Genomic DNA, 21,108 nt, shown 5'->3' on the forward strand with positions numbered 1-21,108 from the left:
TATACTTCAAGCAGTGCACTGCTGGTTTTTTAAGGACTGAACAGAGACCTTAATATGTATTGCATGCTACTGTGACGCATTTGCTTAAAACTTTCCTGTACAATTCAACAGATTTGATGCCACCATAATTGTTTGAAAGAAGACGAATTCTGATGAGTTCTAAATAATATGACTTGCTAAGGGCTGGAGGCATTGGGTTTTTTTACATGGACAGCAAAATTTGGTTAATATGATACATCTATTAAAGAGAATATATTAGGGTGAAATTGTGCATATATATTTTATATCTGAGAGAAGTGCCATGTCAGAGGCCGCCTCAATTTTGTCCCCTCGTAAACTGATGGGTTTGCCCACCTGTTTTGCTTCTAGCTCTTCCCCAATGACAAGGTGGTCATGAAGAGCGCTGGCACTTATGCTGCTTTGCTGTGGTGGTAAACAATATATGAACTTTATACCAGGGCTGGCAAATCCATGGTTTGCAGGCTGGGATCAGCCTGCGAAGCTGTTTTTGGTGGCGCATCAACCTTTTTTTTGGTTTTGCACCCTGTTTTCCTTTAGAAAAGCCCTACTTATCCTTGTGTTAGGACACCATTGTTAGAAGGTCCTATAAGAGAAACAAAAGGAAGGTGTGCTCCTTTCTGTAACCTCTCTCTTCTAAGTCCTTCCAACAGTGAAGCCACAACAGAGGGAAAAACAATGCTTTCCAATGGTAAGAAGTAGGAGTATGCACCAACACAAGATTCGGTTTAGACGCCACTTTGGTGCTTTGGAAAAGAGCACGGTTTGGTATATTTGAGGGAGTCCGATTCAGCTTGCAGTTCAAATCTGAATCTTAATTTGAAGGGCAGGCACCAGGCATGACTGGGCCTTTGGGCACCAGCCTGTCCCGGGCCCATGGCACCTGCCCGCATGTGTCATCTACCTTTCCCGCTGCGGTGAATGCTGGCCGCACTGCGCGCACATGCCTACCAATAACCAAGATAGCAGTGGGGGCTTCCCTAAGGGGCTGATGCCTCCACCACCATCTTGGTTGATGGCATACATACGTGCTACACATATGGCCAGCATTCACAATGGGAGAGGTAGGTGGGGTGCAGTCAGGCATCACAGGCCTATGCAGTTGTAGGAGGGGTGCCTGGGAGCTCCTTCTCTATGATTCACAGCAGGGTCAGAAGCCGATGCTGCTACGGATTGTGGAACCGGAGTGCTACCCACCCACCCTATGGAAGGGCCCTTCAGGGGCCCCTCTGGGCCCCAGGAAACCTCAGCAGCAACAAAGGAGTGGGTATCATTCAATAAAACGGAATGGAGGAGGGGGGGTGCCCCCGAATGACAAAAAGAAAAACGTAGATAGGAAAATACCAAAAGTTTATTGAGGAGCATGTATTTTTAAAATGATCTTGTAAAAAGCCCAACGCGTTTCGGCTAACAATATACAGCCTTCATCAGGGGCAATTACTGAATGTCTGGATACATACGTTAGTCTCAGCCAGAAATGCTTGTAAGAGGGTATTAGTAATCGATATCACGATCAACTGATCGATTACTAATACCCTCTTACAAGCATTTCTGGCTGAGACTAACGTATGTATCCAGACATTCAGTAATTGCCCCTGATGAAGGCTGTATATTGTATATTGTTAGCCGAAACGCGTTGGGCTTTTTACAAGATCATTTTAAAAATACACGCTCCTCATTAAACTTTTGGTATTTTCCTATCTACGTTTTTCTTTTTGTCATTCGGGGGCACCCCCCCTCCTCCATCCCCCCCAGGAAACCTCAGCCAGGGTCTGATCTGGCTAGTGCCAGCCCTGTTAATTTGAATAAAATGAAGCTTAATGCCTTCCTCATTCACTATTGGGCTGGGGGTGGCTATAATTTTTTTTTCATACCAGAAATGGATGAAATTTTAAAGGACAGCACAAAAATTATTGAACCTACTTGTCTGTAATTTGGCAGTTGCTTTCCACAGAGAGAGAGATCACACTTACAGCACATGTACCCACAAAGAGACAACACATACAGATGGGCAGGTAGATGCACACATGTGGCAAGGGGGGACACATACAAACAGGCAGGCAGACATACACACACTCAGCAGAGGAGGGGTTCCAGTAGTTATGCCTCCCATTAGAGTGCTGAGAGGATGAGAGCCTCCAACCTCATCCACTCAGGACAGATCAATCTACCTGCAAAATTTCATCCCCCCTCATCTGCTGCAGGAAGGCAGGGATAGGTAGATGGGGACGTTACAGAGGCATCATGGGGCGAAAGCCTTTTGGCTTGCCAGTGTTGCACAGACTACAATGGCAGGAAAGCTTCAAGGATGGGGTATCCTGGCACCGAGTGGCATTTACCTGGGCTGCCTCAAATGTCTGGATGTCTGGCTGGCAATGCCTGAAGTAATATGAAATAACTATTATTGTTGGGCACTCAGAATGTGCTTCTGTGAAATTGACTAAACTGTGCAGAGGCAGAAGATGCAAAGAAATCCTTTTGGGGAAGAGTTAATGGCAAATGCCTGCTCAGTGAATTATTCTGATCTCTTTAACAGGCTCCCAATGAGTCACAAAGTCCTCCTGGCATTTTCCTTCTCCGCCCCAGTCGGACAGTTAATTGTCTCCATCAGTTAGGCTAATTTGTACTTGGCCTAATGGTGTTTCTTAAGCAGAAGTGCCAACGGTTCATCAAAATGCACCTCGAAATTTATCCAGCTAAAGTACTTCCCCTGTGTGATTTGTTTTATTAATTATTATCCCCAGTTTCACATCTCTTTCCATTATCTTAATGTAATTTAGGCATGCCTAATGAAGCTTAAGTAATCTCCAAACCAAAAATACTGTGACACCCTCTCAGAGGAAAAGCGATACCATCAGCTCTTTAGCTGGACTCTCCCTAAACTGAGGTAAGAAAGTAAATGGCACTGGTTAAAATGATAGGAAAGCTGCAAGTGGAGTTTGCTGTGAATTTAGCCCATTGCATTGTTGAGTCAAATTATTGTGCTTGTTTTGTATCTCCCAACAGCTGATACAGCACAGTAGGGAGGAGAGCCTGGCTGGGAGTCCAGAGCCTATGAGTTAAAATCCCTGGTCGTGTCTCCTGGGTGTAAAAGGCCATCTAAAGATCACCCCCACAGTGAGTGGCTCAGGGATCAAGTGCCCTGCCACCGGTGCAGCCGTGAGCAAGCTGCATAGTCCCAAGGAGCCCAGTTGCTCCCCAGCTGGCAGTTGCAGACAAGGAAGGGGCTGACTTGTGCAGCTGTGGCAAGCTGAGCAGGCCCTAGCCAGCTGGGGAGGACTAGCCTCAGAGGGAGGCAATGGTAAACCCCCTCTGAATACCCCTTACCATGAAAACCCTATTCATAGAGTCACCATAAGTCGGGATCGACTTGAAGGCAGTCCATTTCCATTTCCATTTCGTATCTCCCAAAATACAAATCTCTGCTGCTTTTGAAAAGGCATAAACTTTTTTTTGCTGGCTGCTTTTCAAGTAGCTAAGTGAATCTTTAACAGGTAGCCTCTCTTTGTGTGGCTTGGATTAAAATGAGAACATAAGAAGATCCTGCTGGATCAGGCCAGTGCCCCATTTAGCCCAGCATCCTGTTCTCACAGTGGCCAGCCAGATGTCCTCCAAGGCCACCTTGAGACTGAGACTGAGAGAAATTATCATCCCATGACAGAATTTCTGTCCTTACCAGCCTTACCTCTGTTCCTCAAAAATTTATTTCATCTATTTTTCCTTAGTCCCTAGCAAGGCAGCTATTCCTTCCCTCCAACAACGCCACCTAGAATTATCAAAATACTCCTTATTGAAATGGCCTCCTCAATCAGGCAGCAACTATTGCTGGCTGTTTTTCCTTCCCCACTCAGGTTCCTCCTCTTTTTCCTTGTTTTGTCATAGAATCACAGAGTTGGAGGGGGCTTTGCAGGCCATCAAGTCCAGTCCCTTGCTCAATACAGGAACTCCAGACTTAGAGCATCCCCAACAGATGGCTGAATACCTCCAATGAGCAAAAGGCTCATACCTCTAGGCAATGGATTCCATTGTCCATTGGTTCCATTGCTGAGCTGCTCTCACTATCTTTTCTTCTTAGCCTGATATCTTTACTATCTTACTCACTTTAGCCATGCTATCTCTGGAGCCCCCTTTACTTACCTTCCTTACTTCCAGGGCCCTCTTTCCACTAAGCTTTATTTTATTTATTTATTTATTATTTAATTTATATCCTGCCCTTCCTCCCAGCAGGAGCTCAGGGCGGCAAACAAAAGCAGTAAAAACATTTTAAAACATCATAAAAACAGACCTTAAAATATATTAAACCAAAACAACTTTAAAAACATCTTAAATAAAAAGGGTTAAAAACATATTGTTTAGAAAAAATGTTTTTTAAAAAAAACATATTACCGTTCGTTACCTTCCATAGGCTCAGTGGTGGTAGGGCAGAAAGCTGGGAGGCCAAAAGTAGGCAGAGCTGGAGCCAACTAATTTGAGTATTTACTCCATCCTTTTCCCTGCTGAGTTCTACAAGGGCAACACTGAGACTAAGGAGGAGGAAGCTGACAGGCAGTGCAACCCACTGGACTGGTTGTAAGTAAGAAGGCAGGCAGGTGGTGGCCGACTGAGGGCAGGCCGAAATTGGTGGGCCAGTGCCTCATTTGCCCTAATGGGTCAGCCCTATCACTGACTAGACCCTATCTAACGTCAACAGCACAAAGACTTATCACTCTGAAGACACTGAACAAGGTTTTCTCCTAGCCCAGGTTTTGTCCTTTACTATTTATCCCTTCTTCATTTCTTTGCCTCTTCTCCCATTGCAGTCAGGGCCCTGCTTCTAAGTCCATTGCCTATTCTGTCCACTTCTTTCAGCCTACCTCAGAATCCTCCTCAACCATCCAGATCTCACCCTGCTTTGACCTCCATTACCTCCTCAGACATCTGGACTTCAGCCTCTGGACTGGTCAACAAAGCTGCTCTTTCCACTGTGTAAGGAGTTAAGGTCCCTTGCTTGCTCCTGTGTACACTGTAGTTCCATGTCATTGCTACATTCAGGTTTTAAGACATGAAATGCCAATAATTCATAAAACCATGCATTGCTTCCCTTGTCCCTGTCTTGCAGGGGCAGGGAGAAATATGCCTGAAATGCCAACAGATTTCACATGGATTTCATATCACATTAAGAAATTTGAAATATTCATGCGAGTCTGTTAATTCCACCCAGTGAAAATTTATCTCCATTGCTACTTAGAATGCAGGATGCAACAACTCAGCTTTCCCATCAGAAAGACGGAGGATGATTTGAAAAACCCACATGAGAGCTGTCATGGAAAACTGTGCCAAGGGAGCTTTGAAAAACCTCTCTCATAAGTACACTTTCCACTCATGCATCTGCTTGCTCAAAACTGCTCTCTAGTTTCTCATCAGCAATTTCCTATTCCCCCTCCCCCTGCATCCATGGCCCTTTATCCCTTATGACTCAGTCTTCAGTACTGATCATCTAATTATTTTCTTGTTAATACTAAAATCTCTCTTGTTCAGTGTCTTCCACCTCTGGAGATCTTGCAAACATCTGCTCATCCAGATATGAGGTATGCCACTAGGCTAACCTAACTGGGTGGAAATCCAAAATATTCAGTTTAAAAGCTGCTCTCTACATTGTGTTTCATACTTAACCAATTTCCAAGCAAACACACACACACATGCATACAGTCCAGCTCACCCATTAATGGCTCACCCATGCATAAAGCACAACTCTTGCCTACTAAAATAAGGCAAAGAATATGAGCAGTGAATATGCAAGCCTTTTTCTGTGTCCATTTTGCCCACAAAAAATTGATTTTCTACATGTGGGTGCCATTTAGCAGGAACCTTGTGCAGAAACATTTTTTTAACTAGGGAATCTTGGGATCGGCCCAACATCTGGACATCCAAGTGTGGAAGTTGCCACTGGAAGACTATCCCTCCTGGGTGTAAACTGGAAATATACAGATTATGATCAACACTAATTTGCATGGGGTGGGGTCTTTTAACCATCCTCTTTTCCCACCCATTGTTTCATTGGCAACAATGGCAGCTTCCCTTCTGTGCTGAATAGCAGCTTTTTGTGTGTGCAGTTGGTGTTGTTGGTGTGCTTATTTTTCATGAACAAAACATGGGAGAATGGGTTAAGCCTATGCAGTCTCCTTATGTGGGCTTCTCCTGATTGGAATCTCCATCCCTTCAGCTGCTATTTAAATAACAAAAATCAGGCACATTAAATGCAGCTGTAAAATGCACTTTGCTGGGTTTGTGTGTAACAAAACAAATCTGCACTGAGAACTTGCAGGGTAATAAAGATCACAGGTGGGGAGTCTCAGGCCTAGGGGAAAATGCAGCCCTCCAGGCGTCTGTATCTGACCCCTAGGTCTCACCTCTAGACCACACTTCCTCTGCAGCCACTCCCTCTGTCTCTGGGTTTTGTTTCACATTCTCCCTGTGTGTTTTGGCCTGGCTAGAGTATATCTTTAAACTCTGGTAATGACTCTTGCTTTCCTGGATAGAGGATAGAAAGGGGTGTGTGAGTGTGTATAGGCACTAGCCTACTGGAGAAAGGTAAAATTTATATCCATTGCTCCTCCCACTTTTGCTTCTGTCCCCGCCACCATTGGCATTTGGCCCCCAGAAGGTTGCCCGGAAGGAAATGCATCCCTTTGGGTGAAAAAGGTTCCTCATCCCTGTTATAGATGAATGAATGAATGATGATCTTTATTGTTTTTAGCCAAAGGCCATCACAATACAATACAAAAAGAAGAAATTTTTTAAAAGCACATTAAAATTACCAGCGATAAAAGTACAGCATCCTAAGATAAGAAAGGATAAAATTCATAAACTCATTACAACATAATAAAAATACAATAACACCCCATTTGAGTATATTAAGATACCCGGGGAGGATTTAAAGTTAAGAATACTAATTTAAGGACACCTCGGAGGTGGACGGCAATTGTTTTAAATATCTAGCTCTCAATTTCCCTGCGGCCAGGGCAAACTTTGCTACCTGAGTGGTTACAAAAATATCAGTACCTGCAAGAATGCAAGTTTGCTCCAGCAGTGGTCTGTTTGACAGCAGGTGATGGATTGGAGAAAAAAGTTTGAGCCTAAGTGCATTATACAATGGGCATCTCAATAAATAATGGACAACATCCTCAACTTCTCCTGAATTACATATACAATGTCTTAAATAAACTGGGACCCTTGCATATGTCCCATCCAGAAAGGCCGAAGGCATAGATTGAAAACGTAACACTGTAAAGGCCTTTCTAAGGGAGGGAGTGGTTAAAAAGAAAAAATAATGTTCAATGCCAAAAGCGGTTTTAAAGAGGATACCAGTAGGAAAAAGATGACTGTGACGAAGAGAACAAGTCCCATCGCTTAGAATATAAGGATATTCTTTCCTTATAAAGCTGTTTCACTCGTGATGAGACATAAGAAGGAGGAGTTTCCATGCTAATCCCATATGTGGCCAAGAGAAGTTTGGTACGCATAAACCAGGTGTTATGAGATGGGCTCTTGAGTTGTTCCAAAAAACACTTCTTAGGGAGACGAGCCTCATCCATATTAGTGAGCTTCAGCCAGTACATGGCAAGGGCTGCATGAAAAGCAGACTCTATGGATTGTAAGCCCGTTTCCATCCTTAAAAGGGGGGCAGGGGTGCCTTGAGGAAGAGCAAGTATAGATCTCAGAAAGGTGTTCTGGACTGTCTCGAGCGCTGAAGGATTAGCATGCCCCCAGATCTCAGCCCCATAAAGAAGCTGAGGAACAACTTTTCCACGGAAAACCTCAACAGCAGGGGAGACCAGAGACCCCCCTTTAAGTTTTAAATAATGAAGTAATGAAAGAACAGAGTGGGATACTTTCAACTTCAGCGCGTCAAAGTGAGGTTTCCATGCAAAGTTAGCATTGAATGCTAGGCCGAGATATCTAGCGCTACGAAGCTGGACAATATGACAACCATTGAGTTTCCAAGTGTGGGTTTTTCTTTTCTTACCAAAGACTACCACACTGGTTTTGGTATAATTAATTGATAATTGTTCATTGGCGCAAAACTTGCCCAAGCTCCTTAACAACTTCCTCATCCCGATATGAGTGATGGAGATCAGGGCTAGGTCGTCGGCATATAGTAAAACTGAAAGCTTAATATCTAGAATTGAGGCAGGAAAGAATTCTGGCCTGCGAAGTTCTTGTACAATATTATTGATATAAAAGTTAAAAAGAAAAGGAGCCAGAAGGCATCCCTGATGGACCCCTCTACTGGTAGGGATGGCTTCCGAAAGGAGACCATTAGCACCCAGCCTAACCCTGAAAGAGGTGTTTGTATGCGACGTGCGCGATAGACAGAGTAATCTTCTGTCTATGTTAGTACAGAATAACTTATGCCAGAGCTGATCTCTATCAATAAGATCAAATGCTGCTGAAAAGTCGACAAAGGTTACATAAAGTTCCTTTTTGTCAGTCACTGAATACTTTTGGATTAAATGAGACAGGGTAAAGCATTGATCTATGGTGGATTTTCCTTTTATAAAACCCGCCTGTTCTTCAGCGAGGATCGCATTCTCAACGGCCCAGTCATCCAATTTGCGCAAAAGATATTTAGCATAAAGTTTGGCAACTATGTCAAGGAGACTGATTGGTTTAAAGTTTTTTGGGTCTGCCTTTGAACCCTTTTTATGAATTGGAACCACAATGCTAAGACCCCATCCAAGAGGGACTATGCCTTGGTGGTTTACGAAGGTGAACATCTTCGCCAGAACCGGCAGCCACCAGTCGGGGTTCGCTTTAAACAGCTCTGCAGGGAGCATATCCTCACCTGGCGCTTTTTTTGCGGGGAGAGAGATCAGACTAGTTACTTTGTGAGGAGTAACTGGGTCCCACTCCGGGCAGGAGCAGAGAGCCAGCGAGTCCAAATTGAGATAAGTATCCACCCAAGGATTAGAGATGGGAAAGCTAAAGAGAAAAGAAAAGTAAGCACACCATTGAGAGGAAGTGATTTGGTTGTCCAGAGGAGAAGAATCCCCTCTAATCCCCTGTGACACTAAGGCCCAGAATCTGTCTGAATTCTTTTCTAATGAAGCCAGACCCAATTCCATCCACTGGTGACGGATGTACTGATCTTTTTGTGCTAGGAGAAGGTTTTTATACGCTCTGCGGGCATGTATATAAGAGTTAAAAATTTCTAAGGAATCTACCTTTCTGATCTTCCTTATTGCTCTTAATAGAGTTCGTTTATAGACTCCACACTGTTTATCGTACCAGCCAGATTTTGTCAACCTAGGGGGTTGATGAGTGACCACCATCGGTCTAATCTCCTTGATTATTGAAATATAAGTTTCCAGAGGATCTTCCGCAGTCAAAAGTTGGTCTCTTAACATTAGTGACGTGGGAGAGGACAGGAAAAAGTTATAGATGAGCAGCATATATAAATATTATTATGGGATTATGTATCACTGAACACTAAAGTCAGGATCATTCAGACCATGGTATTCCTGATCTCTATGTATGGATGTGAAAGTTGGACAGTGAAAAAAGTGGATAAGAGAAAAATCAACTCATTTGAAATGTGGTGTTGGAGGAGAGCTTTGCAGATACCATGGACCGCGAAAAAGACAAATAATTGGGTGTTGGAACAAATTAAACCAGAACTATCACTAGAAGCTAAAATGATGAAACTGAGGTTATCATACTTTGGACACATCATGAGAAGGCAGGATTCACTAGAAAAGACAATAATGCTTGGAAAAACAGAAGGGAGTAGAAAAAGAGGAAGGCCAAACAAGAGATGGATTGATTCCATAAAGGAAGCCACAGACCTGAACTTACAAGATCTGAACAGGGTGGTTCACAACAGATGCTCTTGGAGGTCGCTGATTCATAGGGTCGTAATCGATTTGAAGGCACTTAACAAAAAATGGGATTAGGGGCTGGCTGGATGATCTCCAGATTGATAATTGTTGATGACTGAGATTTCTAGGAATGGGTTTTCAGTCAGTGTGAATGGGTTTTCTGTCTGAGGCATAGCTGATCAGAGTCCTGCATGTGCGTTAGGCATCCTGGCAAAATTGCTACGTACCTTCTCTTTGCTAAGGAGATTAGGCTGATGTTTCTTAATACCTGGCCTTTGACTGACCAAGGCCCAGGGACAGTTCTAGCATGTTATGTAACTCCCCTCCAGTTGAGGTGAGACAGACCCCCTCCCTGTTGAACTTCTGGTGCCTACTGAAAACTTAAAAAACAAAACATATTCCAGCAGGCTTTTTAACTGAATTTTGATTTTATAATGTTAACTAATTTCACTGTATTGAGGGTTTTTTGTATACTGCTTAGAGATGTTAGTAATTAAGTGGTATATAACTTGTCTAAATAATTTTTTAAAATGGAAGGTGACCTGTTTTTCTTCTCCCCTTCCTTTGGCTAGGAATGGTGCCATCAAGCGTTCAGAAACTGTAGCTTGTAAAAAGGGAGACTGAGAAAAGGACTGGGAGCTGAATTGTCTCTGGAAGGATCTTAAGGGAAGGGCCATAGCTCTGTGGTAGAGCATCTGCTTCACATGCAGAAGGTCCCAGGTTCAGTTCCTGGCATCTCCAGGTAGGGCTGTCTGAAATCCTGGAGATCTGCTAACAGTCAGGGTAGATCATACGAAGGTAGACAAATGGTCTGACTCAACATAAGGCAGCTCCATTTATTCCTATGCTCCTATGGTGCCAGATGTTATAGAAATCTGACATGAGAGAAGTGAACCTTGGGTGTCTGTTGGGGTGTTTAATAGATACCTCCATCTATGCTCAACCCTATATATTTGTAAATAAGCACAAATATTAACAAAACACCGTAAGTCTCCTGTGACCTTCTTCCACAGAAAACTGAACCCAGGGAAGTGCTGCACCCCTGAAACGTCTGAACACTTGGAAAATTGGGGTTCATGTAACAGGAGACCCAGTGCCTGCAGGAAGGAGAACATCGCCGCCCAGGGAAGGAGAGCCTGCTGCTGCTGCTGCTGTTGAAACACCACCTCCACCACCCTTCCCTGTGGGACTTCTGCCTGGCAGACGTGTATCTTACAGGACCAGGCCCCAGGTACCCAGCCAGCTGTGACTGATTTCCACCACCTGTCCCTCTTTGGAGGGATACATAAGCCGGCTGGCTGAGGTGGCCTGGGTTTTTTTTGTGTGTTGGTTGTGGGTCATTCTTTTTTTTCCCTTTTTTTCTTTTGGGGGGGTTGTCTAAAGGTTGGGTGCCTGCCTGAGTGGTGGAAGCCTACATCGGGGCATGTGTCAATCACAGGGGAGTGATGGGGGAAGGGTGGGAGGCCAATGTATACTGAGGCTGGGCGGCAGATGCTGGTGGAAAGCTAGGGGCAGGTCACGTCAGGTAAGAGGAACTAGGGAGAGATGCATAATATCTGTCCCCTGTTCCGGGCCTATCCAGAGCCAACAGACAGCTGGGGGATGCTTGACTCCATACTCTGGCCTTCGACTGCTGCTGTGCAATGCCAGGTCTGTTGCCCAAAAAACATCCCTCATCCATGATATGATATTGGATGAGGGCGCGGACCTGGCATGTATTACGGAAACCTGGCTGGATGAGGCTGGTGCTCCTATCCTTGCGGCCATGTGTCCAGCTGGGTTCTCATATGCACAGCAGCCGAGGGTCGGTAGTCGGGAAGGGGGAGTGGCGGTTATTTACCGAAGGTCCCTGGTTCTCACCAGACCTCCTCTCTGTGAGACCAAGGTGGCAGACTGCATGTACTGGAAGTTGGGCCCAAAGGGCAGTCTAGGGATTCTGCTCGTGTACCGTCCACCCCGCTGCACGACGGGCTCCCTGGCTGAGGTGCTGGAGGTGGTCTCGGCTGTGCGTGTACAGTCCCCAAACCTGCTGGTATTGGGGGACTTCAATGTACATTCAGAGGCCATCCTTACTGGGGCGCCTCGGGACTTCATGGAAACCATGGCTTCCTGGGAGCTGCACCTTATTACAATGGGGCCCACCCATGTAGCCGGTCATGAACTTGACCTTGTGTTTGTCTCGGGAGAGGAGGGGAGTGATCTGAAAATTGGGGGTACATCCATCACCCCCTTGTCATGGTCAGATCACTACTTGGTGAGGATGGACTTTTCGGTGCCACAAACCCTCCGTGGGGGTGGAGGACCTATTAAGATGGTCCGCCCCAGGCGTCTGATGGATCCTGATGGATTCCTGAATGCGCTTGGGGACTCTCTGGAGCATGCACACAGCCACTCAGCTGAGACCCTGGTGGAGGGGTGGAATGCCGCAATCGCCAGGGCATTAGACCGGGTGGCTCTGAAACGCCCTCTCCCCCTGAATAGAGCTCAGACGGCACCGTGATTCACCCCACGGTTGCAAATTCTGAGGCGGGAGGTGAGACGGCTAGAGCGCCGGTGGCGGAAATCTCGCTCTGATGACGATTGGACACATGTTAGAGCGGCTGCAGCAGCCTATCATGTGGCAATAAGGGCAGCAAAAAAGATTTTTATGCAGCCTCTATTGCATCTGCAGAGTGCTGTCCCAGGAGACTGTTCCAAGTGGTCTGCAGCCTGGTCGGTCCAGTTGCTCCGGAACCAATGGAACATGCTAAGGCCTCCTGTGACGAGTTTGCTAAACACTTTGCGGAGAAAATCGATCGTATTAAGAGTGCTATTCCGTGCGCTGTGGACACAGTGAGCGAGCCAGAGGTGACCAGTGGTGCTCTGGTGGTGTGGGATCGGTTCCAGCTTCTTCCATCTGATGAAGTGGACAAGGTGCTTTCAACCTTAAAGCCAACCACTTGCTTACTCGATCCTTGCCCATCGTGGCTCATTATGAGCTGCAAAGATAGACTGGGTGAGGGGATCAAGATGGTGGTAAATACATCTCTCGAAGAGGGAGTAATGCCATCAGCGCTCAAGGAGGCAGTAATAAAACCAATCTTAAAGAAGCCCTCCTTAGATCCCCAAGATCTGAACAACTTTCGCCCAGTCTCAAATTTGCCATTCTTAGGCAAGGCGGTTGAGCGGGTGGTGGCAAAGCAGTTGCAAGCGCACTTGGAGGAAGCGGATTATCTGGATCCATTTCAATCGGGCTTCAGGCCTGGACATGGGACTGAAACAGCCTTGGTCGCCTTGGTAGATGATATGAGGAGGGCGTGGGAATGGGGGCGAATGCACCTTCCTTGTCCTCCTTGATCTCTCAGCGGCTTTCGATACCATTGACCATGTTATCCTCTTGGACCGCCTGAAGAGGTTAGGCATGGGGGGCACTGTATTGCAGTGGTTCCATTTCTTCCTCTCTGGTAGGTACCAAAGAGTGGCATTGGAGGATGAGGTCTCGGATCCTTGGCCTCTCACTTGTGGGGTGCCACAGGGTTCCATCCTCTCCCCGATGCTGTTCAACATCTATATAAAGCCGCTGGGGGCAATCATCAGGAGATTTGGGCTGCAATGTCATCAGTATGCGGATGACACGCAGCTCTATCTCTCATTTAAATCTTCACCGAGGTTGGCTGTAGAAACCCTGTCCAAGTGCCTGGAGTCGGTGAGTGGCTGGATGGGAAGGTTCAGAAGAGGGCAACCAGAATGATCAAGGGGATGGAGCGACTCCCTTACGAGGAAAGGTTGCAGCATTTGGGGCTTTTTAGTTTAGAGAAAAGGCGGGTCAGAGGAGACATGATAGAAGTGTATAAAATTATGCATGGCATTGAGAAAGTGGATAGAGAAAAGTTCTTCTCCCTCTCTCATAATACTAGAACTCGTGGACATTCAAAGAAGCTGAATGTTGGAAGATTCAGGACAGACAAAAGGAAGTACTTCTTTACTCAGCGCATAGTTAAACTATGGAATTTGCTCCCACAAGATGCAGTAACGGCCACCAGCTTGGATGGCTTTAAAAGAAGATTAGACAAATTCATGGAGGACAGGGCTATCAATGGCTACTAGCCGTGATGGCTGTGCTGTGCCACCCTAGTCAGAGGCAGCATGCTTCTGAAAACCAGTTGCCGGAAGCCTCAGGAGGGGAGAGTGTTCTTGCACTCGGGTCCTGCTTGCGGGCTTCCCCCAGGCACCTGGTTGGCCACTGTGAGAACAGGATGCTGGACTAGATGGGCCACTGGCCTGATCCAGCAGGCTCTTCTTATGTTCTTATGTTCTTAATAAGCTGAAGCTGAACCCTGACAAAACCGAGGTACTGTTTGTGGGAGACAAGGGAAGGCTGGGGGATGTGGACCTGGTGCTCAATGGGGTACGATTGCCCCTGAAAGACCAGGTCCGCAGCCTGGGGGTCATTCTTGACTCCCAGCTGTCCATGGAGGCTCAAGTCTCGGCTGTGAGCTGGGCGGCGCTATATCAACTCCATCTGATATGGAGGCTGCGCCCCTACCTTCCCAACCATCTGCCCTGGTCACCTCTCGCCTAGACTACTGTAATGCGCTCTACGTGGGGTTACCCTTGAAAATGGTCCGGAAGCTGCAACTGGTACAGAATGCGGCGGCTCGTCTGATTAAAGGCAGCCGCTGGCAAGATCACATCACTCCAGTGCTGAAGGAGTTGCACTGGCTACCGGTTGTTTACCGGGCCCAATTCAAGGTGTTGGTTTTGACCTTTAAAACCCTACACGGTTTTAGCCCAGTCTATCTGAAGGAGCGCCTCCAGCATCGTCAGGGATGCCGCTCAACAAGATCAGCCTCAGAAGACCTTCTCTCGATCCCACCGGTTAAAACAGCTAGACTGGTGAGGACTAGAGAGAGGGCTTTTTCAATAGTGGCCCCCACCCTGTGGAACTCTCTCCCAAATGATCTCCACCATGCCCCTTCTATGATGAGCTTCCGCCAGGCCTTGAAGACCTGGCTCTTCAGGCAGGCTTTTGGGGTGGGTTAGGTTTTTACTGTTATGGTTTTAAATTTTAACGTTTTAATGTATTGTTTTTATCTTGTACATCGCCCAGAGTGGCTGGACAACCAGCCAGATGGGCGACTAATAAATTTAATAAATAAATAAATAAATAAATAAATGAATAAATAACAGTACAGAGAAAAGGAGAAAACAGCCCATGCTTGGGCAGCAGGATGTGGAATTACTGCTTTCAATAGTCCTGCCGTAAACTGTGCAGAGAGAGCTTTGTCAAGAAGAGTTTAACCCACCTCCCCACGAACACACTTTCAATTTAAAATTAACCTGGAAATATCAGATTACATGAGCAGAAAGAGAAACCCGTAATTCCCAGCTACCCTGGACCCCCAATCTTCAGTTTAGGAATGAGCTCCAGGACAATATATGCAGAGGACAGGATGTCTCTCCATTCATGGCCTAAATATTTGGATCTGAAATGGATCTGGGATACAGATAAAATGGATGGATAAAATCCGAATATCCTTCGCTATTTCAGAATTTACTACCAAAACTGGGAAGGGAGGGGGAAGGACAAGGTGGGCCAGTGACAGAGCTCAGGTTGTTACAGGAGGCTAGTAGTTCCTGGGAAGCATACAACAGAAGTGGTTTCTAGCTGGTAGGTGTAAGGTAGTGCTGGGCTGAAGTATATGGCACAGTAAGTTTTGTAGGTTTCAGGGGTGGTGTTAAAATGCCTCTTAAAGGTCAGATTCGTTCCAAATAACGCTTGGTTTTACCTTTAAAGATAAGGCTGCTGGCGGCCTTTTTCTCTCCTGGCCAAAAGCAAAATGGTCATAATGAGGATGGCCTTGCCACCAGTTCAGCTGGTGACATGGCCACCCTCGGCAAACCAAGAGCATTCCTGGGATAGAATGCCCCATGGGAATGACACTACATGATGTAACATTGTTTCCAGGGTTGTTTTTGGAAACAAACATGGTTTCCCTCATTGATCACTTGAAGCAACACCAAGGTTTCTTTCTTCCCCCAAAAGAAAGAAAAGAAAACCCTTGGGTAATTTTTTAAAAAGTAAGATTATTCTCCCCCAAATGCTTACAACCTCCCCCCCCCCCAAAAAATGTTGCTGAATACACCTCTGATTTTCAGGAAATAAGAATGGGCGGGGAGATATTTGACACAGTGCAGGGCCTATGAAAATGTGAATTCAGGGTTTATTGCAAATGAGGCAGGCATTGCTTCCCGGTAATCGAGTCCTTGACCTGTCTAGAACGTCTCAGAAGGCCAGTCATGAGGCCCCTGATAAGGACAATTTTGCTTGCAGCCACCTACCCCCCTCACATTCACTTTCTTTTCCTCTGCAGCAGAACAACATCTAAACACATTCTCTTTCTCTTCCTCTGCAGCAGAACAACATCTAAATCAACTAAATGGTGATTGGGCACTGAATATGCAAGAGTCTTGGCACAGGGTTGCTTGGAAATAATAATGGCTAATAGGCCTTGAAAATTACTTCAAATTATGAGCATAAAGAATAGGTTGCAAACAGAGCACAGGTACAGCAGGAAACAAATTGGGAAATGGAAGGAAGGGAAGCAATGAAGATAGTTGTGTGGAGGCTGTCTCACTTGTGTGTGTGTTTGTGTGTGAGTAAATCGGATGAAAGACCCTGGAAGACGGCTGTAACAGATGCACTTAATCAATATGGCACAGCCACAGAGGAAGACATGCCTTTTTCTGGCTTTTAATTGATTCTGTAGAAATTAACGTTAACAAAACCAAATCAAGTGCAACCTCATTTAAACTGAATGGCCTGGGAGACATCCACACCATTCAACACAGCAGATAGACAGGCATATTCTGTGTGACACTTTGACAGGTGATTAACTGCACAATCTTAATATGGAGACAAATGATTGCGTAGCATGGGGCATACCGATGGCTGAAGTTAGGAGGACATTACAGAAATGTTAATCTGGCTTTGCAGAAGATCTGCTAAGGCACATGTCTGGGGGCAGGGTATATACAGAGAAAGATTCTGATAACAAAGAGTTCTGGATAAGCAAATCCTGGACAATGGTAACTCTACTTTTTGTATTTACCTCTTTTGTTGTACTTGAAAAGAAGATTGTACCAATCTGTAAGGCAGTCAAGTAATTTACCTTCTTAGAAAATATATTCAGTTCCTTAGGTCTTTCTGCATGCACAAAGTCTGCAGTTTAGATTTTCTACTTTCCATTCATTACGCAATGCTCATCTTTATGAATGGCAAACACTGGCTCAGTTTAGAAATCATGACAAACAATGGTTCACATACTACTATAGTTTATATTATTATTGTTGTTATTCTTATTGTTGTTATTCTTATTATTTGATTTATATCCCACCCTTCCTCCCAGCAGGAGCCCAGGGAGGCAAACTATAGCACCAAAAACATTAAAACATCATAAAAACAAACTTTAAAACACATTAAAACAAAACATCTTCAAAAACGTTACTTAAAAAGCTTTCAAAACATCTAAGATTAAAAATATTTTTAAAAAGAAGGGTTAAGAACATATTAAAAAGCAATTCCAACACGAACGCAGACTGGGATAGGTCTCAACTTAAAAGGCTTGTTGAAAGAGGAAAGTCTTCAAAAGGGGCCAAAAAGATAATAGAGATGGTGCCTGTCTAATATTTATGGGGAAGGAATTCCACATGGTAGGTGCCGCCACACTAAAGGTCCATTTCCTATGTTGTGCAGAATGGACCTCCTGATAAGATGGTATCTGCAGGAGGCCCTCACCTGCAGAGCGCAGTGATCGACTGGGTATATAAGGGGTAAGACGGTCTTTCAGGTATCCTGGTCCCAAGCTGTACAGGGCTTTGTACACCAAAACTAGAACCTTGAACTTGGCCCAGTATAACCTAAGCCATGATTTGAGCTGTTTCTATACTTTCATTTTCTGTTTCATAACTCTTCAGTTTCTAGCAGCAGTGGCCTTCAGAGGTGTAACAACAGCTTATAACAGTGGTTGGTCACTTGAGACATTGTATCACACACTAAGTAGCATAAACCAAGGTTTGCAAACCCACTTCAAACAACAGGCTCTGATTCTGGTTTGCAAGCCAATCATAAACCATACATTCTCAATTCAGACATCCCACCAAACCATATTTCAGCTTCTTTAACCATGTTTTCTCAGGATGTCTGAACTGAGCCACTGTGGATTAAATGAAATCTTCAAAAACTTCACAGCCAAAATGACCATTGTTCAGAAAGACTCATGAACAAGAACACAAGTGTTTCCGCAAGGCATAATTTAAATCAAACCCTATGAACAATGCTTACAACTGAAAAGCTGCTAGTTTTTTGTCTTTGCTGTTATCCTGTCTGACAGAGCTGACTTGAATGCACACAGAAAATACAAACAGAGACTGTAGCCAGGATGAGGCATATTCATTGTGACATAATGAGGCATATCCATTAAGATGGCAGCACAAAATAAAACACAGCTAAGCAACTATAGAATTCGGCTGGATGTTGTAAACCCAAACTCTTAGCAATAGGGCAAGAGAAAATAGATTTGGAACACACATAATGGCACTCTTCAAAACTTTACTCAAGCTGGATCTTTAGAGGTTGGGATACCATAGCTCCTTATTCCCCTCACATGATTTTTTTTACATTTAGCAACAATTTTGTGTGGATAGAAAAAGGAGTACTAAAATGCAGAGATGAATATACTTCCAGCTCCATATGTGAAAAAACAGGATCAGTTATTTTGTCACAACATAATACTTGCAGGTCCACAAATCTGAGTGTGATTTCGATGGACAATGTGAAGTTAGGGGGGCTTCCAGAATATTTGAAATCTTTTGAAATTCTTCACATATCTTAAGAAGAAGAGAATGATCTAAAAATATAACCTAATACCAAAGCACTGAAATGACAATTCCAAACCCTAACCCTAACCCTAGGGCTGGTGTCAGCACCTAAAACCCTCGGGCAGCTGCCAAGACCCACCAATGCTGATGGACACTTTGAAATTCCTGCCTGTCCATTGTCCCAGATGGTGGCTGGGTCTGGGAAGCTTCTCACCATGCTAAATTCCCCACGGTGCTCCAGAGTACCCAATGTAGTGTTGCTCACATTGTGGGCATTTAATGTAATGGGCAGTTTTCTAGGCTGAGCTGCCACCAGGGAAACCTACACCCGGGAAGCCACAAATAGGAGAACATGCTGCCAACCAGAGGTGCAGCAGGGAGCACCTTGCTGGGGTAGGAGGGCAGGGCTCAACCCTGGTATCTGCCTTGACCATAGAGCAGACTTCTATAGAAACAATGGGTTGTATCATTCAGATGGAGTATAATGTTGTCTACATTATTTTGCCTGTTAGGTCTATTGCAATGAGCTCATAAGCAATCCTGAGAGCAAATAATGTTATAGCTACACATCTGTTCTGGAACTCATTGCTGCCAGGTGCAAAAATGGACAACAGAAGAACTTCATTCAATAAGTGGCTTGCCAAATTTATAGAAGACAGGAAGGAAAAGTTCACAAAGATGTTGAGAGGCTTCTTTCTGAGGGGACTTCAGTATTGCATTTGTGCCTTTTTGTTATACCCTTTCTCCCAAGGTTCCCAAAACGAGAAGCAGCCTTTTTAGGAATGTACAGTTGCCAATATTTATCTGTCTCTTGAATACAATGAGGGCAGATATATGTCCCACACTGCCTGTATTGTTGCTGGGCATCACGGGAGGACCCAATCCCACCCCATTTGTCATATAACTTTATTTTCTCTAGAGAAGCTCTCTCTGGAACCTCAGCTCGGTCTTGTGTGGACCACTCTTAACAATTTGTTTAATTTATTGGCCCCTTGGCCTAAGTCCAGTGTAGATATTATTCAGTTGAGCTATTTCTTTGTTTTTTTTGCAAATACCCAGGTAGGGTATGACTTTTTAAAAAAAAACTTGGTAGGCCAGACTATGATACACTTTAGCTCTAAAGCATGTGGTGCATTAGACAGGATACTTGGTGACATCAACTGCTATGTCTGACCCAGAACAACTTAAAACAAATTATTCCATTCTAGCAAAAAATACCTATATAAATTGTCCTTGGATATGCAGCTGTGGTGATCTCCTTTACATATGTGTCCTGTTATAAACAGTCAGCTTCAGGGTTATTTACTCCATCACTAGGGATGCAAAATTCGAATTTGACACTGGATTTCCTATTTATTTGCACTTTTTTGTCCTCACAGATCAGGTTTTCTTCTAGCAGTTTTCTGCAGCTGAAGCAGATTTTTTAAAAAAACAATTGCCTCAAAAATATTTATACTAATATCAATACTTTCCTCAAAATATCAGTATTGATACTGGTATTTCCCTCAAAATATCAATATCAATATTTTGAGGAAAATATTGATATTTTTTAAAAAATCTATGAAAATGATATTTTTCAAAATATTTACATTAATATCGATATTTTTGCAGAAAAAACTGAATTGGTATTTATCGCAAATAGCAAACATTGATCCCTGATGAAGTGGTACCAGAAGGAAGTTCAACAGAGAGAAAATCAAACCGGCACCGAAATGCTGATCCCATCCCTAACCATCACCCAACTTCATGTCTTCATGTAATTGCACTGTTTCATTGTCCACCTCTCCCATTTATACCGAAACTCCAAAATAAAGGCACATGTGACAAGCCACACAATGGTAGGCCTAAGTTGATGTCTTTTCTCCCAGAAAAAAAAAGTCTTATAGATTCCATATCCACCCACACAAATTACCTTTGTGAGAATACATCTCTGTAGGGGCTCCCGTGTTGAAGGGCAATTCCATATCCTCTGTCTGCAATAGTGTTTCCAACAGTGTAAAAGGAACAATCCGGATCATTCAGAGCAACATATTCCAGGACTGCTGCATCCCATACAAAGGCGTAATTTCCATATTTGACCTGGGGGTGGGGGAGGAAAATAAGTGCTCAGATTTCACTTGCTCCAAAAAGAAACTAAAATTATATTCTTTGCAGACTAACCATACTATTTAAAAGCAGATATTCCTCTTGTACCATTTTCTGTGTATAAAAATATGAGAAGATATCCCTGCCAGGAGCTCACTGTAATCCAGAATCTTATTTATTTACATCCTACCTTTCTTCCATGATGGAACTCATAGGTTTCCAAAGAAGAAGGACTCTCCCATCTTAGGCTTCAACAAGGTCGCTGTAGCCTGTGCCTTCCAATCATGCA

General features: G+C 44.4%; 1 protein-coding gene across 1 annotated transcript in view; it reads right to left on the minus strand.

The window, feature by feature from the left end:
* Positions 1-20,642: 20,642 nt before the first annotated feature.
* GRID2 (glutamate ionotropic receptor delta type subunit 2) overlaps positions 20,643-21,108 on the minus strand; it is an 887,701-nt gene continuing 887,235 nt past the window's right edge. The window contains exon 13 of the mRNA XM_061583023.1: positions 20,643-20,813. Within this exon, the coding sequence (XP_061439007.1) occupies positions 20,643-20,813 (171 nt within the window). The remainder of the gene's footprint in view (positions 20,814-21,108) is intronic.

Source organism: Rhineura floridana, chromosome 9 (assembly GCF_030035675.1).
Source record: "Rhineura floridana isolate rRhiFlo1 chromosome 9, rRhiFlo1.hap2, whole genome shotgun sequence".
Taxonomy (NCBI): Eukaryota; Metazoa; Chordata; class Lepidosauria; order Squamata; family Rhineuridae; genus Rhineura; species Rhineura floridana.